The sequence below is a fragment of the Sceloporus occidentalis genome, unplaced genomic scaffold (assembly GCF_023333645.1).
Source record: "Sceloporus occidentalis isolate IW3139 unplaced genomic scaffold, rSceOcc1.0.p SCAF_1, whole genome shotgun sequence".
NCBI classification, from domain to species: Eukaryota; Metazoa; Chordata; class Lepidosauria; order Squamata; family Phrynosomatidae; genus Sceloporus; species Sceloporus occidentalis.
In genome coordinates, this window is record NW_028316981.1 from 295,271,813 (window position 1) to 295,296,219 (window position 24,407).

Sequence of the window (24,407 nt, forward strand, 5' to 3'; positions counted from 1 at the left end):
GCTCATTACTAAAAGTCATCCCCCCATAAACAGTCAGCTCCCGAAGAGCTTTTGGAACAAATAAGTCTTCACCTGCCACAAAAAGGACATCAAGTCTAAGTTCTTTAGGAGGGAGTTCCAGAACTTTGGAGTAGTCACTGAGGATCCATTTGCATTGTAGAAATAATGCAGTTTGACACCATTTTAAGTGCTGCAGCTCCATCCTATGGAAACCTGGGATTTCTAGTTTTACAAGGTATTCTCTGCTGGTGCCTCACAAAACTACAAATCCTTGGATTCTGTAGGATGGAGCCATGTCTGCTAAAGTGACATAAAATCACACTGTTTCTACAGTGAAGATGCACCCTGAGAGTGCCCTCTCCCATCTTCCCAACAGACATACCTTTCTAAGTGGTGAGACAGATGGTTGTTGCACTGCTGCTGCTGATAATGCTAAGATTAGCAACCTAAGGAGATGGATTAGTGGGCCTAACATGCATCCATTGTTTCTAAAGCTCATTTTCAAATGTCCACCCTTTAGGCACTAAAGTGAAGCAAGCGAAGCAGCCAACAGAACCATGGATCACTTGTGCTCCTGGGTGGCTGCAAATGTTGTAACCTCCATAGTGTCAGAAGCATTTATGACAACTGTACATTTCACTTGCTGGAAGAAAATAGTCTAAAATAACACATGATAACCTTGAAAACTACCTTGCAGAGAGACCACTTGGGAGTCATATGTAAACTGTTTGAAGCAGAGACAGTAATTCCCACATTCTGTATGGCAGCACATTGGCAAGCTATGAAAGTTTTATTTATTTGAAGTATTTATACACAGCTAGTAAGGATAGCAATGGCAAAACCCCTCCAAAGAAATGTGCCAAGAAAACCCTGTGATAGGGTTGCCTTTGGTTGCCATTAATGGGAAACAATTTGAAGGCACACAACAAGAACAACAAGTAAGGACAATACACCTCTTCCCAAGGTAGCTTAGGATCATATACATGCACACACGGTTATATATAGGTTCAACATTGACAACATTATGTAAAACCAGCACCAAGATAGTAAAAGCAGTAATATATTTAAATGTACATTGGTGCAACCATTATCTATCTATCTATCTATCTATCTATCTATCTATCTATCTATCTATCTAAACTTTATTTATATAGCACTGTAGATATATAAAATTATGAAGCTAAATGACTCTGTGGAGGGGAGTTGTACACTGAAGGGACAATAAAAAAGGACAGTGTCTCTTGTGTCACTTAGCTTAATAGATGATACGGGAGGGCAAATGAGCAGGTTCTCCTAATGGTAGCACAGCTTTAAATGGACCATACTCTTCCAAATAATATGATCCTTGGCCATTTATAGCTTTAAAGATAACAGCCAGCACTTTGAATTAAGCCCAGAAGAACACTGGTTCAGCTGATACAACAGCCCAGCACAGAGCACTTAAGTATCTGCCTTCTAACAGATAGGAGCACATTTGCCAAAGCTGTTTAAAAGCCATCTGAGCCACCACTGCGCCTCCACAGATACCACTGCAGCCAAACATAACCACAAGCTGCACTTCTCATCTTAGCAAGAGTGGGAAACATGTTGCCTTCTAGACATTGTAGAACTGCATCCTTCAACAGCCCCATTGAGCAAACTTCAAGGCTGATGAATGCTGGGGGATCCAGTCCAACAAAAACTGGAGGACCACATGATTGCCATTGCTATGCCATAGAGGTGCAATGTCATCCAACACTGGTGACACTCTTCAATACAATAAGCTGGGGTGTTTAATTTGGGGCCATTCCTGAAGCACAGAAATAACCACTGTTATTTACACAGAGGAGGAAAGTGCCTATTCATCTCTTTGGCTGCATGTGCACTGCAGAAATAATCCAGTTTGACGCCACTTTAACTGCTATGACTCAGTGCTATGGAATTTGGGAGGTTATAGCTTTCTGAGACATTTAGCCTTCTGTCCCAGAGAGCTCTAGTGCCACAACAAATGACAAATCTCAGGATTCCATAAGATGGAGTCATGGTAGTTAAAGTGGTGTGAAATTGGATTACTTCTGCAGTGCGGATGCAGCCTTATTGAGACACTGTTACTGACGTCTTCATTCCGGGAAATGCTGTCTCAGAACAATGGAAGTTGGAGCAGGTACAAAAAAGGGCAACAAGGATGCTAAGAAGTATGGAGAACAAAACATATGAGGAAAGCTGGGCATGTTCAGCTTGGCATAGAGAAGATTGAAGAGTGACATGAATGCACTCTTTAAATATCTTAACGGCTCTCAATAGAAGAGAAAGGTTTAGGCCTGTTCTTTGTTAGTGCAGAGAGCAGAAGCAGGTCTAATGGTTTGAAGTTAAAGGAGAACAGTTTTTGGTTGAACATTTCTTTTCAAGCAGGCTTTTAATACGTAATAGCGCCCAGGGATGTAATTTTATTGGGATGTTTACTTGGTATGGTTTCACTGGTTTTATATTTTTAACTTGGTATTTTTAAGGATTTTACATTTTTATTTGTTACATTAATATGTTGCTTGAATTGTGTTTTACTGCTGCTAAAGCTTTCATAAGCCAACTTGGGTCCAGGTTAGGAGAAAGGCGGCATACAAATAAAATAAATAAATAACATTAGAAGGAACTTCTTGATAGAAAGAATGGTTCAACAATGAGGTGGTGGGGACTCCTTCTCTGAATATCATCAAAAAGCAGCTGGACAGCTACCTGCTGAGGATGCTTTAGCTGGAGATCATGCATCTTGAACTCAGTGGCCCAGGAGGCCCCTTCCGACTCCATGATTATATGGCTTTCTTGGGTGAGGAATTCTTTTACACTCTAAAACCAAACCTTTTCAAGGATAAATGTGAAGCTTACTTCCAGTTTTAATTCAGAAAACAACAACATAGGAAGCTGCTGTATACAAGGTCAGACAATATTGTTCATTTATTTTATTTTACTTTATTTTTAATATCCTGCCTTTTTCCTAGGGCACTTGAAAATGGCTTACAACAAGATGAAATTTAAAACCCAACAATTCAAAAGTTTCATGGAAAAACACCCTTAATGTAACGTGGTATAACATTATTTAAAACACACAACAAAAATAAAACATTTAACACATTCACCACATTAAAAACCCTTCTGTACAATTCTATTTACTTCCTTACTTAATTTATATCCCTTCTCTGTCTCAAATGGGACCTTTCATTATCAGATCATCAAATACCCGTTTAAATCATCATCAAATCAACCATCAAATGTTTGTTAATCCATAAATGCCCATTTAAATGTGTTGTTTGTTGCAAACTGTCCTCAAGTTGACTTCGACCAAAGGTGACCATATGACTGAGGCATCTCCAAGACACCATATCCTCAATGGTTCTGCTCAGTTCCTTCAGACTTAGTTCCTTCAGTTCCTTCAGACTTAGAAGACAAATCTTCTTTGATTGTGTCTACCAATCTGGTATGTGGTCTTCCTCTATTTCTACTTTCTGCTTTCTATCTTCCTGAGCATTGTCATCTTTTCTAATGAATCATCCTTCCTGTGATGTGGCCAAAACACAACAGCCTCCATTTAATGCCCCAACACACTGGAATGGACTTCCGGAAGAGGTCCGACTTAGCTCTACCTTAGATGCCTTTAAGAAAGCATTGAAAACTCATCTCTTCCGGTTAGCATATCCTCCCGACTCCCTTTAAAGAAATCATTCCCCTAATAGAAGTTCAAGTCAGGATCTCTAGCAACAATTGATAGATCTTAATTGTTTGTATGCTGTTTTTAAAAATTTTGTATTGGAATGTGGTTGTAACTATTGTTAGACTGTTGATGATGTGATATGACTATTTTTATTGAATTTGTGAACCGCTTTGATCTCTTGGAAAAGCGGTATAGAAATAAAGTTTTTATTTATTTATTATTATTATTATTATTAATGATCCTGGCTTCTACAGAAAAGGTCTTCTCCTGCCCATGAAAGGAAAGCAGAGAGAGGACCAACATAGCCTCTTGTGGGAAGTAATTCCACAGCCTGGGATTCAGTATTATCTATTGTGACTGGCAGTAATGGCTCTTCAGGATTTCAGTCTTTCTGCTCCTTGATCCTTTTAACTGGAAATTTCATGAATTATTCTGGTGACCTTTGGCATGCAAGACACAGGAGAATTACATTTTCTGCTGAGACTTGTAAAGGACCCAAGTGGATCTCAGTAAATGATGCAGTTATTTTATGTCTTGCTATGGGAACATAGCCAGATGCTTCTCTGTTGTTCCACTGGCATAGAGTGGCCAAGCAGTGGGCTACAGTAGCCCTCCAATAGGTCCAGGTATTGGTGAATGGCCAGCAGCAGAAATAGTTCTACATGTAGTACTACTGTGCTGCACTGAGTCATACAGGATACTGGCCATTGTCTGGAAAGTGTCTACTATATAATTTCAGTTAATTAGCCAGACGTTTCCCTGATCCCCTCTTGCTCTCCATCAGCCACAGATTGACCATGGAGGGGATCTGCAATAGCTCTAAAGAAGCTCTGTTGACCTTCTGTTGTTTGTTGTGTGCCACCAAGTCATTTTTTACTTCTGGCAACCTATCATAAGGCAAACTAAGGTTACTAAGGCAAACCTATCATAGGGTTTTCTTGGCAAGTTTCTTCAGAGGGGGTTTGCCATTGCCAATCTCTGACACTGAGAGATTGTGACTTGCCTAAGGTCACCCAGTGGATTTTTATTCTCAAACAAGGAACTGACTCCTTATCTCCAAAGTCATAGTCCAACACTCAAACCACTACACCACACTGGAATTGACCTTACACCTGCTTATTTCACTATCCGGATGGCATCCAATATAGGAAAGATTTTTCTTTTTCTTTTTTTCTTTCACAAATGTTCCAAGAAAAGGAAGCCATCTTTGCAGAATTTTCCCCATGAGTGTCTTTATCATTAGGGAGACCATGGCCTCATAATTTACAATGAAGAAAATTCAAAATGGCTGTCCGCTAACGCAAGTTTCTACTTGTAGAATTAGAAGATATAGCCATGTCAGTCTGTAGAATCAGTATGTAGAGAGATCTTGTAGCACCTTTGAGACTAACTAAAAGAAAGAAATTGGCAGCATGAGCGTTCACAGACTTCAGTCTACTTCCTCATGTTTCTACTGTTATCCCTTACAGGGGCAGCAAAAACAAACTGAGGAAAAGAAAAAAATAACTTATGGAACCTCTACCACCAAGAAACTTGGAGAATCAGACTTCCTTCTTTCTCTGCCCTCAAGGTGGAAAATTCCAAGAGCAGGTTGTCCTCTTCTCTTAAATGTAAGGCCCATAAGGATCTCCCATGCTGGGTGGAGGATTTGGGGAGCTGTAGTCCAAAATGAGCTTGTCCAAGTTATGGATGTATTTGTCCACTTAGCTCAGAACTGTCTACTCAACTGACAACACTTCTCTGGAAGCAGTCTTTCCCATTACCTGTTACCTGATGCTTCATAAAGCAGGAGATGTCTGCAAGTGAAGCTGTGACCTGCATGAAAAGCATGAGCTCTACCACTGAGAAATATTCCCTCCTCTCTCTTAAAAAGGTTATTCATCACCCAGAACATTGAGCGATGTTGATGTAATAATAAATAAAAACCCTTAGAAGTAGCAATTGTGGTTCAGAATTCCTCATTTGTTCTTCTGTTCTCCTGACTTAACACGGCTGACAGTAATTTAATTCACAAACACTGTCCATCTCAATTATCGTAGTACTTAATGGCAGCTATTGAACTAACCAGGGATCACTGAGCTGGATCCTTCAGGTCAAGCCAATAAAATTAGCCATCTGTCCCATAACAGCTTTAAGTTCAGCCGCTTCTTAAGTATCATGCCTCCGACTGTGCCATGTGCACAACAACAAATGGCCAAAAATATGAATCATCTTTTTTTTTCACTGCCCTTAAATTACAGCCTGACCAATATAATTGTTAATTACCTAACTAACTAACTAACTAACTAAATGCATATCCCGACTTTCTCCCATCATGGGATTCAAGGTGAAAAACAAAACACAAGCCAGAAACTCTTAGTACAAAATTTTGCATCTGATTTTTGCAGCAAGCTATGTTACTGAGGAAACAAGCAAAACTAACCACACTGGGATTAAGATTTGATACACCAGATCGTTTATGATTAGGTCATCTAAAAAACACCAGTACAAAAGTAGACCTGTCAGCCTATAAACTTCTTATAGGAGTTATTCCACAGCTGGAATTCAGAATTACTGTTCTGAGGTTTAAGCATAACAAATGCTAGTTACAATAGGGAAAGAGAACAAACTGCATCAGGCAGGGTGCACTAGGGAGGTAGGGAAGGGTTCTTCAGAGAGCAACTGAGGAGCTGTCTGCATCCTATGTTCCTCCCGGCCCCGTGCTGTCCTGTTTGGATGACACAGGCCAAAACCCCGGGGCCATGATCAGGCCTGATCCTGGCAGGTGAGAAGTGGATCCAGTGGATCCAGACCAGTCTTTGGGTAAACAGCCCTTACCCAGGTCAATTTGGCATCTGGTTTGCTGCAGAGTTTTTGGAAACTCCGCAACAAACTCAGGCTGTTCAAACAGTCTCCACACATTTCTTACTTTTCTGTGCTGTCATTCCTACTGAGAAGCCCCTCATCACTGCATTTGATGTAGAAACAGGGTGCCCAGCCACTTGGGTGCCTGGTGCCCCATTTTCACATCCGATGCAACAATAGGGAGCTTCTCAGTAGGAGCAATGGTGCAGAAAGGTAAGGAGTGCATGCTGGTGGTGGATCCCCAGGTCAGTGCAGAGACATATGTGCCAGCCTGGAAACTGATCCAGATGAGCCCCCAGGCCAGAATAGCACAGGCTCATCCTGCTATCCTGGCCTGTCTGGGAAGGAGAACAATTCCTGGGACTCCAAAAAGAGCATATACCTTTTTACAAGAAATTTGTTTTGGGTGGAGAAAAAAGCACTGTAACCCTATCTCTCTATCTTCTGGAGAGAGAATTTCTTACTGCACAGCAGTCTGGTAAAGTTCTTTGTTGAGAAGAGCCATCTCTGTGGTAGCAGCCACCATGTAGAATGATCTTCTCACTGAGATCAAGCAGGGTCCCAACAGAAGGCATTTCCACAACCAGCTGAAGACTTATTTGATTTCCTCATGATTTTTCTGATCACCAACCTGGTCAGTTACACCTAACGTTTTTTTAGCAATTTTTATTATTATTTCATTGTTTCATTGCTGCTTTATGGTTTCAATTTGATTGAATTTCATGCATTTTAATACTGCAGTTTTGTAAACCGCTTAGGGACTTGGGGAATGAAAAGTAAACAAATCCATAAATATATTTGCCACTACACCTGATACAATATTAGAAATTGCTTTCATGATCAAGCCAAAGGTGGGGCTTTACATTTACCAAACCAACCAGTTATGAAACTAGGTGGACTTTTTAGAGGCTTGTGTAAGGACGTCATTGAGACCTCCTTATAGAATCATCCCCCTTGCATTGTATGCAACAATCTACACAACTCTGCCCTCTCCTCCCCGCTCCCCCTTCCCATGGTTCTGGGTGATTTTATTTCCTATGCAATAATACAGAATTACACCATTATAATACAATGCTATTTTTTCTCTGAACAGATTCTAGCCTAAGTCTCCAACACTATAAGACGTTCAGCTCTAAGGCAATAATAACTATACCCTACCACTTTCCCTGTAGCAAGCAGCAGTTGGACATATTGCCAGCTTGCTACAATCTATCAACTCCCTAACTCCAAACTCAGAATGTGAAAATATGTCCATTTTGTTTTGTTACTGTTTGTCAGAATCACATCAGCACTCTTGTCTGAACCTAGCTACCTGTTGGATTCTGAGAATTTTTTCTCACAGAAATGACTTTTTTGACAAACCCTTTGCTTGGTGCATGCATTTATTATGCCTTTCTTCCTGAATGTACACATTTTAACACATCTCCCATCTTTGTGCATATTCAAATACACATGTTTATCTGTGCACATTTCCTTGCTATATTTCGAGAAAGCAGTAATCTCATGCTTTATGGTTTCCTCCTGATGATGGAAACTGAAAAATATGTAGACATTTATATTTGCAGTCCTAGTAAGCATGACTTGGATAAATTTGTAAAAAAAAACACACCTTTGTTAATGTGAATCCCCCCTCCCATGCTTAAATTCCATGCATCCATGCAAGACCATGGAATGCAAGAGGCTCTCCTCTGAAAAGTCTTTTGATAATTCAGTTGGTTCTATATACTGTTGTCTTATGAAGCTCTAAAGCACCTGTGGCAAAATTTCTGTCTGGATCTATCAGGGCCATTTTATATGAAACCATGACTTTTCCTCCAGGAGGCCAGAGTGAACCATGTTTCCTCCAGGAGACCACAGTGAGCTGTCTCTTCTTTCTTTTCATGAACTAAAGGCAAAGATCACAAACATTCATATATGATTTTAAGCTAACCCCTGTTGTCCATGTTGTTTAAACTATGTTTAGTGGGAATGGATTATGATCTGATCCTTACTTCTAGTTTCCTGAGCTCACATATTACAGGGAATGTGTTTAGTTTCAAAGTGACAACTGAAGCTTTTACCATCCTCTTATACTGTACAGTGTAAGACTTTAGTGTTTGAAAGAATAAAAGGAGGAAGTTGTGAGTCCGAGGCATTTTGACATTAGGAAAACAAACAAATGATATCAGCTCAAAGAACGCTTGCCAACAAGTATACTTGGCATTTTTACACTATAATGGGCGTGTATTTGGCATTATGTGTACACTTAACAACCAATACTGGCTCCATGCCAAGAATATATGTTCTTAGATGAATACACACAAATGCACACACATGCAGTCGTCCCTCCTGATTCATGGTCTTGCCATTCACATCCCTCAATCTTTCATGGATGGCAAGCCAGGCAGCGCACACACCCCAGTGTAATCAGTGGGGCTTCGATATTAGTGAATTTCCTGAATCATAGGAGGGTCCAGAATGGATCCCTCGCAAATTGGAAGGGATGACTGTACTTCCATTTATAAAAATAGTATATGTGCATCAGCTGCAGAAAGGATTCTCTTATCTTTGTGGAGTTCTGATGCAGCATTTGAAAAAAAGAGAATCTCAGGGCTAAATCAGAGGAGCCTGTTATCTTGCAAGAGGTAAGCCATTCCTTCCCTACTGCAATAGCACTTGTTGATTGACTGACATTTTCTTTTTAATCACCCAGGTCATATTTAGCAAAGATCCTCACAAACATAATCATTTCTGTTAATCAAATTATCCATGCAAAATGTTTATCATATAACATGTTTTAATTGCAAACTGCAAGATGCAAACAGGTTATTTGTGTTAGTTCCAAAATGTATTTGATTAGCATCAAATCACTGGAGATGCATCTGCAAACAGAATCTGATTAAATACCATGTTTTAAGCTGCAGTTAATAAATGACCTAATTTATCTTGTGGACTGGTCCATAAATACCTTTGGCTCACTTCAGAGAACTTAGGGACTGTAACTCCAGGCCACAAGTAAGCAGTACAACTATCCCTGAATTTCTTTCTTTTTTTTAATTCCAGGGAAATTAATAACTGTGTTGGTCTGCTGAGGAAAATAAATGAAATATAATGTTGTGGCACCATAAAGACAAATATTTATGGACTACAGCACACAGCACTAGATACATGAAGTGTATCAACAGTTGAGAGGAAAATAAATATGCAATGAAGTGGGAAGATAGTGGGTCCAAATTGCCATGAGATGCAGAAGAAACAGCCTCTGATATACACTATGCAAAGCTCAAGCGAATTCATAATTGATGCTTTTTTAAACAAAATACCAAAGGGAAGTTCAAATGCCTTGGAATGCAAGTTCTAAACATGTCAGCCAAGCTTGCAAAAATGTCCCCACTACTGTGTATCCTTAGTATGGTGATCTAGCATAGAAGAAACAGAGCCTAGAAACATTATTGGGGGGAACTACAGTTCTCAGAAATTTCCCAGGTAATATGGCCATTGACCATGGAGGCTGAGGGATTCCTGCAACTATATTCTCCAAACACACTATTTCCAAACTCTGGCTTGGATATCATTTTGGAGTATGCATTTTATCTCTGCATCTGCTTCTTCCCTAGGGTGAAGAGATTACACAGAGTGCAAAGTCCATTTGAATCTGGCCCTCAAATATTTCAGCATCAAGGACCAAACTCTGCCCTTGATGACTATGCAAAGTCTCACTGACGTCAACAAGGCCTCTACTCCAGATCAAAACCCAGTAGGCATTTCTGAAGGGCTTTTATGTATTTTTAAGTGCCCCCTTTCAAGAGCCCCAGCAACGTTTAGGAAAAAAATACCATTCCATGAAAAGCCCTTTAACAGAACTGCTGCGTGATTCCATTTGTCTGCTTACCATTCATGGGCATGAACGTCCTCATTGTCCTACTATTCCAGCTGCTCCAGTGCTCAATCCTGTTGTCACTGATGAATAAGCCATCAGAGGCCACATAGAACAAAATATATATGTCTTCCAATCTGGCCCTTTCATTGTTGAAAGCAATTACACAAGTTAAGAGTGCATCGGAAGCAGTTTATGCAGTTTAAAATGTACTAGTTTAGAGTGTATCACATTAAATCCCTCATTTTCTAACCTTTTCTATGGAGAAACTGTGGATGAACAACAGATTGAATTGGGATCACTGGACATGGGAAGGGGATGCTTAAACCACTTCTTGCTTCACAGCTGTCCTTGCCTTATATTTCACCTCCACACAGTGATGGGGGATTGTATCTCTACAGTAAGGAGACTGGGAAACTTCTTAAAAAGGAATTTTTCTAAGTTCTGGTCAGGGGCAATTTAAGTTTAAAATCAAGCTCCGGGTGTGTTAAAACTGCCCTACTTACAAATGGTGGTCCCAATCGTTTAGTCTGCAGAAAAAAAAAAAAATGGCAGTGAGGTTCAGTTGCATGCTATGTATTAGATGGTGAAACTTTTATTTGAGACAAAGCTCATCATAGCTCAGTCCCTCAAAACCTTGTGTTTAAAAAGAGTATTTCTTATGAAGAAATAGTATGGAACACACAGTGATCCTGCTGATGTGGAGTTCCTTCCAAGGTACTCAGCTGCACATACCATTTTGTACTAAACATGCAATTTTTAGGCCAAGCTTATAGGAACAGTGGTCACAAAAACAAGAAATAAATAAGTTCTTAATAAAGCTAACGATTCCATCAACCTACTTGTATGTTATTTGTCCCTCACAAGCACCCTATGAAACTTTGGTCCAAAACACATCGCAGAAATAATCCAGTTCGAGACCGCTTTAACGGCCCTGGCTCAGTGCTAGGGAATCCCGGGGATTGTAGTTTATTGTGGCACCAGAGCTCTCTGACAGAGAAGGCTAAATGTTTCACAGAACTATAGCTCCCAGAAATCCCTAGCCTTGAGCCAGGGCAGTTAAAGTGGTCTCAAACTGGATTATTTCTGCAGTGTGTTTTGGTCCTTAGCAAGTTTCAGAATTAGAGGTAGATGTTCTCAATGAGTAACAACACTGCCTTCAAGATGTGGTTATGCTTTTTCCAAAGACCTCTGGTTGGCTACTGAGGAAAAAAGGTGTTGGACCATGGCTGGGGTGGGCAAGCTGAAGCTCACAAATCACACACAGTCACTGAACCAATTTTTGTGGTTTCTGAGACCCCCATCAGTCCCACAATTCCCCCCAATTTTTTTTTAAAAGGTCAGATTTTTGGACAGAAAGCTCCGCAAACAAGTGAAGACATACAAAAATAGCTACAGAAGTAGCATGGAAACCTGAACTACCTCCATTTTCTTCTGCAATCCTTCTCAAAATGGTGACACAAAATGATACAATGTCACTTCCTTCTACCATTTTAAGAGGGACTGCAGAGGGAAATGGTGGTATGTGGGCTTGTTATGATAAGTATGGCCTGCAAGATCATTGTGGGAAGGGAAATTGGATCTGGGCCCCATACAGTTGTCAACCCTGGCAATACAAGCTCAAGGCTAGAGCACTTCTTTGAGGCTGAAGCCTAATTCCTTTTCACAGACGTTCTCTCCTGTTTGAAAGAAACCAAGGACTACATTACGTTGCTTTGTGAAGCCAAAAGATGAGATCAAAAACAGCAGCACATTTTAACTTAAATCTCTTACTACCAATAATTAAGCTTTAGAAAGGAAATCTGAAACTTTTAAAACAGGACAAAAAATATACACAAATGCCAGAAAACTACCAAACAATGGTGTTATACCAAAGGAGTCTGACAGCATAATTGTCTGGGGAACCCCAAAGACTTAGACTGAGGTCTTAAAAGTCCCTGCCCCTGGACTAGGTAGACTATTGGTCCGATCCAGCAATGTTCTCTATAAATTATAGGTTTGTTGTTTGCTTTGTGTCTACATGTCGTTTCTTGCAACCCTAAGGCAAAACTATCATGGGGTTTTCTTGCCAAGCTTCTTTGGAAGGGGTTTGCCACTAAGATCTGCTCTGGTGCTGCAACAAACTACAGTTCTAGGATTCCATATCATGGAGCCATGCCAGTTAAAACGATGTCAACCTGGATTATTTCTGCAATGCAGATACAGCCTATGGGTGCTCAAATGTGCTTCACATTACACACCAGACTCAATTGCCTTTAACAGAAGCGTGCCAAACACATTACACTGCGTGACAGAAAAAAATTATTTGAGGGCCTTCCAGCATCCCCCACAAAATAAATTGCATGTACACCATATAGCCTATATCTGAAACCCATTCCAAACATACCCTCAACATTTGGAGAAAATCTGTCCAGCCAGTTTCATGTGATTTGATAATAAACAGACACACAGAAACTTCAGTTTATTTGTATAGCTGTTCCATGTGTCTGTTTCAGTCTTGGGTGTTTCAGATGATCCCAATTCTGCTGATCAAGCAGTCAGCAGAGAAGCAAAGCCATGAGAGGTGATTACATCCCCCCCACATACATTTATGAACACATGCCAATTTAACCCAGCCCTTAAAAGGAATTTTATCTCAACTGACAGCCACCAATGTCTTTAAAGTTTTAACAGCCAGTACAACCAACCTTCATTTCTTCCCATATTTATTTGCACTTCTAACATCCAAAAAACTGTACAATTTTAAAAAAAAGTAATAAAGGTTTTAACACCAAACAGACCTGGAATCAAGAAAATAAAAAATGATTGCAGTCATTCAAAGATGAACAAAAATCAGCAAAAACAGATAACTGACTACAAACAAGGATGGTAAAGGACTCATGCATACAAGCAGATATTTGCTGAAGATCTGGCACACACAAAAAAACAACTGGTGTCCTTGAAATTTCATCCACACTTAAAACTTCTTCCTAAATACAAAACCAGTACACTATTTGCCTAGAATTTCACCAGGGATAATATTAATCTGGCAGCTGCTTTATGGGATGTGCCAGTTCATGATCTCAAGGAACATTCTATTTAAATGGGGTCCCTAGATTCTCAAAATACTTCCATATGTTGCAGCATAAGGCCAGATACTAAGGAAAGCACTGATTTATGGACATATGGACCTGACTCATATTGAGTTGTGCCACTGGTACATTTAGTACCATATTGCTTATTCTAACTGGGAACTGGGCTTCAGGTTCTCAAGCGGGAGCTTTTTTCCTTCATTTTCCTGTGGAGTTATGCACATGAAGCCATGTGGTCTATCTACCACTGAGCTACAGCCCTTCCCCAAACAAGGATCTTCTGCCTTACTGTTTGTTTGTTTTCTATAAGCATGATTGTGTCACTTTAACAGAATGTGCAGAAGTGCTTTTAATTAGTTATGACAGCCTCCTCCATTAAGAATTGCTTATACGCATCCAAAGTCATTTTCAGCTATTTCAAAGGCTGTCATAAAGAAAAGCAGACAATTTGCATCCTGTTTACTGAAAGACACTGAAGGCAAAGCAACAAGCTGTGGATCTCAAAGTACAGTTAAGCAGTGCTTAACTATGAGAACAGGGAAACTATGGAGCAAGTTGCTGTGCATAGGGAAGCTATTGCTGCTACTGCTGCTGCTGCTATTATTGTTGTTGAAAGGAGAATAGAAGATTACTCCAGCACCAGGGTGGGGAAAACGCAGCACACACCCCCAATGTTGTTGGACAACAACTCCCATCATCTCTTGCCACTATCCACGTTACTGTACTAAAGCTCCCATCATCCCTGATATGAGCAGGACTCTAACAATAACTGGAATGTCACTGGATCTTCACCCAACAGGAATGAACATATGAGGGGACTTACAGATCTGGAAAGACTAACCTCACTGCCCGTTACGAATTTTTCCAGCGACTACATCAGTCCATCACCCAGACATTCAGGTGGTGAAAGAAGGGCCTTTCCTTGTGTACCAATGTGCACATGGAAGCACCACCATACTTCAAAGAATCCAGGTCTAAGGACTATCACAACTCGATTGGAGGAGCTCTGGAAAATGGGCACATCCAACAAAGCTCCCTTTCATGTTTCTGCCAGAAAGAAGGCTAACTTGCATTATTTGACAGTACGGGGATGGGAGTTGATGTATCTCCATATAGACATATTTAGTGAAAGCAGATTACCGTATATACTCGACTATAAGTCAACCTCATGTATAAATCAAGAGCAAGTTTTAGGGCCAAAATTATGGATTTTTATATGAATCATGGATAAATCAAGGGTAAAACCTAGAGGCATATAACAAAGGATCTAAAGGATGAAGCAAAGTTAACAATGTCAAAGAACTTTACAAATTCCAGCAGACATAACTTTGTGCTCACACTAAAGGCTGGATGGATAAGAAAATAGAGAAGAATTGGTGCTTCCAGGACAGATTACATTCTTGACTTTCACCAAGGGATGACTCCTTTTTAAATAAGAGTTAAAATATAATACATACATTTTGACTAAAATTTCTAGACTTATACATGAGTATATAGAGTAGTACAGCTGAACGTGAACCTCTGTTGTTTTCTTCATAGCCCCTCATCTGATTCAAATGTGGAGGCACCATCTAAACAACTAATTCAGATACCAATGCTAGTGCAGCTTTACCCAACCATAGGTCCAACCAAACCGTGTGCTAATGTCACTAACACTTGGATGAGCAACTTCAGAGGGGGCAGGGAGCAATTTCCACCCGCCTGGTGGACTGCACAAGCACACCAGATGCAAACAGGAACCATGACAGATCATTTCAAGTTTTGATTTCAGCCTCTTCACCCACCCACCCACCCCCTGTTTTTGCTTTGGGGGCTATATGGAGAGGAAGCTGGGGTGAGAAAACCACTGTATTATGCAGGTCATTTGAGCCATACAGGTTGGGCAAAAATAACCGATTGAATTTTTTGTTATGGGGGGGCGTCTGGGTGCTTAGGATGATTGGGGGGTTAAGAGCTGCAATTTGGAGCCTCAAGGACCACATGTGGTCAATGGGCCACCCTTCTGCCACCCCTGAACTAACAGATTCACCTCTTTGAGCTCATCCTAGGAATAAAGGAAGTCAATGTAAGACAGACTGATGGTCATCTAGATCTTACCCTCTACACTACCCTGACTAAAAGCAGCTCTTGAAGGTTTCCAGCAACAGTTGTGTGTTTTTTCCAGTTGTTGAGTTCCACATTAGTGTAAAGGATCCATCCAAGGTGCTAAACCTTGGATAGCTCCCTCAAAGTTCAGATCCATACTATACCTGGAGTACACTGACCTCCCTGCTGACATGAAAACCCTCAGATACTGACTGGATCTTTCCTAGCCAAGACTGGAGAAGTGGACCTCAGATCTTCTGTGTCTCCTCTTTCACTGGGTTAAAGACCTTCCCAGAGAGTAGTGCCTTCACTAGGGTTGCTGTCACCTGGTGCAGTAACTCATGGTGTCGTTCCCCCATTGACCTCCTCCCATACCTCCCTACAGAAACCTTAGTAACATTTTTGATTTATCGTCCTCATAAATCATAATTCCAGTATAGCACTGAATGCAATGGCAAGACAGTGGTCCCTCCACATTCACTGGGGTTAGGGATGAAGGACTCCCATGAATGTGGAAAAACACTATTCTTTTTACCTGAAACAAACACCTCTCTAGGAAGCTCCATGTCTTCAAGTGAAACTCTATGGTCAACATCTGCCAGAAGTTGATCATAGAATCATGTTGGAGGACCTTCAAATTCCTGGAGAAGTGTGCTCCAGGAACGTCTAGGTTCTCAAGCACAACTTCTGGCAGAGTTGCACTGAAAGACCTAGCAATTCCTAGAGAGAAGATACTAATCAAAACTGCAAACAATCAAAGCTGCAAATGTTGAGGGCCAACTATAGTTGTGACATAAACAACTAGCAAAATTAAAATCATACTTTTATGTTACAGTATTGTATACACAGCCTAAATGTTTCTACAGGCACAATTTCATGTGATAATCTGGTAAGGGGTGATGTTTTGAAAGAAAATTTAAAAAAGAATATGTTCTTTAAAAAACATATTAACATATATACTCGACTATAAGTCGACTTCATGTATAAGTCGAGGGCAGGTTTGGGGCCAGTATTAGGCATTTTGATATGACCCATGGATAAGTTGAGGTAAAACTTAGGGGCAGGAAACAAAGGGTCTAAAGGACAAAGCAAAGGAAAACAATGTCAAAGGATTTACAAAACTCCAGCAGGCATAACTGTTTGTGTTCATACTAAAGGCTGGATGGATAAGATAATAGGGGGGAGAGTCAGTGTGTCCAGGAGAGATTACACTCTTGCCTTCCACCAGATGATGGTTATCATTATTATTATTAGAATTAGAATTAGAGTTAAAGTACAGAACTTAAATTGACCTGTGTATAAGTCGACTCAGATTTGTAAAGTTGAAGGCTTTCATGGCTGAGATCCATAATTTTTTGTAGGTTTTTCAGGCTATGTGACCATGTTCTCTGATGCTAACAAAACATCAGGAATAAACTCTTCTAGAACATGGCCGCATAGCCCGAAAAACCCACAAAAAACTACAACTCGGGTTTGTTAGATCAAATTTTTTTACTAACATTTCTAGACTTATACATGAGTATATACAGTAAATTAATTTTAGAATGTAAATGTTTTAAATTTTAAAAAGTTGAGGCCTCTCTTTCTCATCCCATTGAGCCTCGCCCCACTCACACCATCATCTCTCCTGCTAAACTCCAGCATTTTAAAGGGATGCAGACGAATGCCATAGCCAATTTTTGCCAAAGAGCAGATATCTGGGGAGTAGTGGTGTCACCTTCGTGTAGCGTGTCACCCAGTGCGGTCTGCACTCCTTACACTCGCCTTCTGATACCTCTGCAAAGAGGAACTGTTGCTGCATGGCTTCCCTCCCACCTGAACAACCCACATTTCTAAAACCTTACAGAATTCTCTGTTAATATTATATTTGCCTAATCAGCTTTTCCATTCGCATTTGCTGAAAGAGGCACTGATTGGTTAATTCCACCAGAAGAATTAAGGTCCGATCCAATTAACATGCTGACACTTGGTACAATAAGATGACAGAGAACCTGATGCCCTGGCATCCACACTCTGGGGATCATGTCTGAAATGAATAAAAGAGAATAAGAGGCATCTCTCCCAAGAGATCTTGTTACATAGCGACCCTTGAGTATGCAAACAAATAAAGGTAAGAGATGTATAATGAGACTCTTGGACAGGAGGAAAAGTTAATTTTGAAATGGAGTCTCATGAACCAATAAAATATTTATTCCCCATAAGAGATAAGTTACTAATAGTGTGTATGTCTAACATCAACCGTTTCCCTTGCTCTCCGTAAAATTAACAGAGAAAACAGAGAACTTTGGCTCCAACCCACTTGCTCTGGGAATAAAAGCAACGCCTTACTACTGTCAGTCCTCTGTAGCCATGGGTTCAACCATCCACAGAATGAAAATATTCAATATACATATAAATTCCAAAGAGCAAACCTTGATTTTGCCATTTTATATAAGGGACACTATTTCACTATGCCGTTGTATTTACTGGGACTTCAGCATCCACAGATTTTGGTAACCATGGGAGGTCCTGGAACCAAACCCAAGCAGATACCAAGGGTCCACTCTACTTAGAAAGAGATGCAGTGAAATAAGTGAGCTACTGAATGATGGGTTATGTTCCATTATTTTATTTTCTGGGTTGTCACTGTGCATTACGAAGAGCGATTTCCACTTCTTCCTGGCAGTGTTCCTATATCTTTAACGTGTCAGATCAATATTCAACAGGTTTGGCTTTGCTTAGCATAGGGATGCAAGGATGAGGAGAAACTCTACTTGTTGAATTCGCCATGTTGATGGCAGTGGGAATGAGGTACTCTAATTAAAAAAAAATCTCTGCAAACTTCTCTTCCAACAAAACCTCCTTCTGAAAGCAGACTTCCTCACTGGGGATAAACTCTGAAGTTGAGTTCTAGTTTATCCAGTCATAAACCTGGGGTTGTGTGGTTTCAAGTTATTTCTGACTTATAGTGACGCTAAGGTGACCTGTATCATCGGACTTACTTGACAAGTTTCTTCAGAGGGTGTCTGCCATCTTCTGAGGCTGAGAGAGTGTGACTTGCCAACGTCACCCAGTAAACTGCTAGGGCTGTGATAGGATTCGAACCACTACACCATGCTGGCTCTCTCAGTACCATAAGACACATCTGCTAATCAGTGTCTTTTAATAACAAAGATAATCATGAAAAGTGGAGCTGCATCCACAGGGCAGCAATAATCCTGTTTGAAACCACTTTTAACTGCCATGGCTCAATGGTAGGGAACTCTGGGAATTGTAGTTTTACGAGACCTTTCACCTTCCCTGTTAGAGAGCTCCAGTGCCCAGAATTCCCTAGCATTGAGCCATGGCAATTAAAATGGTGTCATCCTGGATTATTTCTGCAGTACAGAAACAGCCAAGGAGGAAGAAAAAGCAGCAGCGTCTTAGATCCAAAACACACTGTAGAAATAACAATAGTTTGACGCCGCTCAGTGTTCGGGAATCCTGGGAATTGTAGTTTATTGTGGCACCCGAGCTCTCTGACAGAGAAGGCTAAATGTCTCACAAAAGTACAGTTCCCAGAATTATCTAGCATTGAGCCAGGACATTTAAAGTGGTCTCAAACTGGATGATTTCCTCAGTGTGTTTGGAACCAGAGAAGGCTAAATATCTCACAAAACTATAATTCCCAGGATCCCCTAGCATTGAGCCAGGGCAGTCAGAGCAGTCCCAAACTGGACCAAATCATGAAGGGACTGGGAAGGAAGCCAAGCCAGAGGCAAATCTGGGGAGAAAGAAGACTTGCCCAAATAAGCAGAAATGTGTGCTCCCTGCAGGTTGTCTCCTTCTCCAGAATGTCTTCTGGGGCTGTTCTAAACTGGGGCTGGGGCAGATAGAGGCGAAGGCTCCTCGGAGGCCATCTGGCTCCAAGGAGGGCTGGCTGGCTGGCTGGCTGGCTGCGGGGGAGTCGGGCCAGGGCCCTTGTCCCTCCAGCGCCCAAGTAATTGAGATCACATGCCATCTGTCTGGACTCTCCCCCACTTTTTCCTCTCTTGATTGGAACCAGAATGACAATGGCACACAAGCAGCAACCCCGGCCAGAGCCACTGCATCCGCACTGCAGGGATGCACCAGCTTCGATCCGGCTTTAATTGCTCCAGGCTCTGGAGTTCTGGGCTTGGTGGTTTCGTTGGGGGCACTACAACATCCTGGCTTCAGTTTCTGGAGTCACACCCTCTCAGCCTCAGGGTCCCAGGAGGATCAGGATTCGAATCCCGGTTGAGACATGGAAACCCCCTGGGGTGACCTTAGGCAAGTCACATTCTCTCAGCCTCAGAGACAGTATAGTAGCAGTAGTAGTTCGAGCGTTGGACTAGGACTCTGGAGAGCAGGGTTTGAATCCTGGCTGGGCCATGCAAACCCACTGAGGCAACCTTTGATTGAGAGTTCCTGCATGGCCCTTGTGGTCTCTTCCAACTCTAGGATTCTATGACTCTATAACCTTAGGCAAGTCACACTCTCTCAGCCTTAGAGAAAGGCAACTAATACCCAGGACAAGAGACAACGTGGTGTAGCAGCAGTAGTAGTAGTTTGAGGGGTGGACTAGGACTCTGGAGAGCAGGGTTCGAATCCATGCAAACCCAGTGGGGTGACCTTACACCCAAGTTACACTCTCTCAGCCTCAGAGAAGAGCCAAGGGCTGAAACCCTCTCTCTGACCCAGAAAAATCCCTGGACAGCTTGGCTTTTGGGAAGGGGGACTGGAAGTCACACCGTCTCAGCCTCACCCCCCCCCCAAAAGCCCGGGCTCCTTGCTCACCTTGCCTGCGAGGGATGGTCCTCCGGTTGGCAGCCGAAGATCCGAGGGAAGAAAGCAGGAGCAGCAGCCAAGGCAGGCAGCCGTCGAGGGAGAAACGAGCCATCTCCAGAGAGGCAGGCACTCTTCCCAGCCAACTTTGGCCAAAGGGAGGGAGAAGGGATCTGGGGGATCCTCCGCAGGAGACGAGGGGAAACTAGGCAGCCAGGCTTCGGGAGGAGGAGAAGAAGTGGGGCTGCTGCTGCGGAGGAGGAGGAGGAGGAAGAAGGAGGCGGAGATCTGCCTTCCTTCTTGGGAGAGGATTACAGACTGCTGCTGCTTCCAAGAAGAGATGAGGAGGGGCTTACATTCTGTCTGGATCCACACTACAGTAATAATCCGGTATGATGCCGCTTCAACCGCCCTGGCTCAAGGCTGGAGAGTTCTGGGGACTGCAGGAGGGTGCCCTCCACTCTGACTTCAGAAACACGAGTTTGTAGGAGTCCACAGTCACTGAGAGAGAGAGAGAGAGAGAGAGAGAGAGGTTTTCATTGGAAGGGACTCCAAGGGCCATCCAGTCCAACCCCATTCTGCCATGCAGGAACTCTCAATCAAAGTATCCCGGACAGAGGGCCAACCATCCTCTGCTTAAAGACCTCCAAAGAAAGAGACTCCATCACTCTCCGAGGAAGGAGTGTGTTCCACTGTCGAACAGCCCTTACTGTCAGGAAGTTCTTCCTAATGTTGAAGTGGAATCTCTTTTCCTGGAGCTTGCATCCATCGTTCCGTGTTCTAGTCTCTGGAGCAGCAGAAAACAAGCTTGCTCCCTCCTCAATATGACATCCCTTCAAATGTTTAAACAGGGCTATCATAGCACCTCTTAATCTTCTCTTCTCCAGGCTAAACATTCCCAGCTCCCTAAGGCTTTCCTCATAGGGCATGGTTTCCAGACCTTTCACCATTTTAGTCACACGTTCCAGTTTCTCAGTGTCCTTTTTGAATTGTGGTGCCCAGAACTGGACACAATATTCCAGGTGGGGCCTGACCAAAGCAGAATAGAGTGGCACTATGACTTCCCTTGATCTAGACACTATACTTCTATTGATGCAGCCTAAAATCGCATTGGCCTTGTTAGCTGCCGCATCGCACTGTTGACTAATGTTCAATTTATGGTCTACTTGGACTCCCAGATCCCTTTCACATGTAGTTTCATTCAGCCATCCTATATCTGTTCATTCCATTTTTCCACCCTAAGTGCAATACCTTACATTTCTCTGTGTTGAAATTCATTTTATTAGCTTTGGCCCACCTTTCTAATCTATTAAGGCCATTTTGAATTTTGTTCCTGTCCTCTGGAGTATTAGCTATTCCTCCTAATTTGGTGTCATCTGCAAATGTGATAAGCATGCCCTCTCTTCCTTCATCCAAGTCATTGATAAAGATGTTGAGTTTTGTAGCACCTTTGAGCCTAAAGGTTCCAAACACATTGCAGAAATAATCCAGTTCAAGACCACTTTAAGTGCCCTGGCTCAGTGCTAGGGAATCCTGGGAATTGTAGCTTATTGTGGCACTTGAGCTCTCTGACAGAGAGGAGCTAAATGTTTCACAAAACTGCAGCTCCCAGAATTCCTTAGCATTGAGCCAGGGCAGTTAAAGTGGTCTCAAACTGGATTATTTCTGCAGTGTGCTTTGGACCATTGTTAGTTTTGAACAAAGGGTTTGCCAAAACATGTTGAGAGCTGTCTTCTTTTTTTTTTGTGGTGTAGGAACTTATCCTTATTTTCCCCATGTTAGTCCTGCCTCTGGCAGCAACGTTTCAGTTAAACAAATGATGCCCAGGAACACATTTACTTTGTTAATGGTGGCTCTTCTCACAACAGTATTGTGAGGAGATTTTTTTATGGTTCAAATGGAGACTCAAACCTGGATGCCTCAAGTCTCAGTCCAACACTTTACAACATTTCTATGAAGGAAGACACAGAAAAATAAAAGGGGACACGTCTCTAGTTGTTCAGTGAATGGCTGCTTCTTTTTTTTGGAAAAAGGCCAGTGCATTTCACCCAACGTCCATTTCAGTGACCTTCTTCATGGGCTCCATAAAAACATAAAAATAAATATTAATATAAATTTGAAATTAAAACAACAACTCATAATTATAATAATACATACATATTGTATATACGCGACTATAAGTCAATCTCATGTATAAGTCGACAGGTTTTGGGGCCCAAATTATGGATTTTGATATGACCCATGGATATGTTGAGGGTAAAACATAGGGACATATAACAAAGGATCTAAAGGATGAAACAAAGGAAAATGATGCCAAAAATTTAACAAAATTCCAGTTGGTAAAACTACTTGTGTTCACACTAAAGGCTTGATGGATGAGAGAATAGAAGGGGATCAGTGCTTCTAAGACAGATTGCACTCTTGGCTTTCACCTGGGGATGGTTCCTTTCTTTTATAAGAGTTATAGTGTAGTACTTACATTGACCCATGGATAAGTCGACTTAGGTTTTTGGGTCAATTTTTTTACTAAAATGTTTAGACCTATACATGAGTATATGCACTAATATATCATAACACATATCATTCTAATCATTGTATACCATTTGAAGTCTGTACATCATAAGCTGGAGCTGGGGTAGAGGCTAAGGCTCATCCGATTGCTCTTTTTCCAAAATATGAAAATCTAACTGCTGAGATTTCCAGAGCTGAGGATGTAAGGTGAAAGAAAGTGTCACCCAGTGAGTTTTATGGTTCAATGAAAACTCAAACTTGGATGCCTCAGGTCTCAGTTCAACACTTTGCAATGTTTCTATCAGAGAAGAAAAATATTTTTTGAAAAAACAAATAATCTCCACTACAGACTATGTAGTTCTGTGTTTACATTTCAGACGTGAGGTATACAAAAGCTAATCCTAAAATGGGAGGGAAATTGCACCACTAAAGCTTCACTTCTAGTGCTTTATCTGGCTGAGAGTGAATCACACTGAATAATAAAAGACACTATAGAGGAGAGTTACTGTGTGACAGGAAAAGTTTCCCTTAAAATAAGAGACACTTAACAACCCTGTTTGGAAGCATCTGCCCTTTGCTGTTTGGAAGGATGTTCTTTATGCCAGGAACCTACACAGCCCACCTATGTAGCAGCTCTTCGGATCACTTCCCAAAGGACATTATTAGAATCACGAATCTCTGCCACTTGGTCTATAGTGTTCAGTTTTTTTTTCTTCCTGCTACTAAAGTTTTGATATAAAACAGAGAATGCACAATCAGCTCCCATTTCTCCAGGGCTTAATTTAAGACCTGGTCTACCCAAGCGGTGGAGCCTGGAAGAGGAATGAAGAAATGGAAGAGGCAGAAGTCTTGATCTGGTAGAATGAGCTACAGCTCTTCAGACATGGAAAGGAATGAAAAATGCCCTCCATAGCAAGGAACAGACAGGGCAAGATCTTTTTGTAAGGCAATTTAAGTTTCCTAACACTTCAGCCTTTGTTAAGGAAACAAAAAAAAAAAGTTAAATATCAAAAATATCCAAACCAAGCCTGTTAAATGAACAGAGTGGCAGAAATGTGCCTTTGTCTAACGATACTTCCCTAAGAACTGAGGCTGACTGAAAAACAACACAAGTCACTTATAGTTCAAACAAAAGTTTACTAATGGCTTTATATATACATAGAGGCTATATCCTAATCTAGCTAGTCAATAGTTCAGGTTAAGAAGAAATGTTTATTTCACCGTCTTTCCAAAGAAAGTTGAGAGAGGAAGGAGATGGAGGACCAACAGTTCAGTTGAAAATCTTGAGAGAGAGAATACTTGTTAGTTCCAAAGAGGGAATGGCCTAAGTCACATGATTAGTTTGAATGAGAGAGGAGAGAGGAGAGTTTGCATGCAGGAAATCCCTATCTATCTAAGGAGGTGGAAAGAGAATGCAAAAATCTTCCAACAGTTTTCTTTTTGATGTACTTACTGGCCATTCATTAGATGAGAATTCTTCCCAGGGAAGTTGAGAGAAGATTTCAAAAATTACATTTCTCATCTGCCACATAAAATGGTATGTTACTATGTTCCATCTCATCCTTTTGCATGGGGGAGTAGACCAGCAGGT

General features: G+C 41.4%; 1 protein-coding gene across 2 annotated transcripts in view; it reads right to left on the bottom strand.

Annotated features, from left to right (window-relative positions):
• Positions 1 to 20,503, bottom strand: part of LOC149324099 (pikachurin-like) — a 178,595-nt gene extending 158,092 nt beyond the window's left edge. For both annotated transcript variants that reach the window (XM_089496426.1, XM_089496420.1), the window contains exon 1: positions 20,318 to 20,503. In XM_089496426.1, coding sequence (XP_089352552.1) covers positions 20,318 to 20,420 — 103 coding nt within the window. In that variant the 5' untranslated portion in view covers positions 20,421 to 20,503. The remainder of the gene's footprint in view (positions 1 to 20,317) is intronic.
• Between the last annotated feature and the right edge of the window lie 3,904 nt (positions 20,504 to 24,407).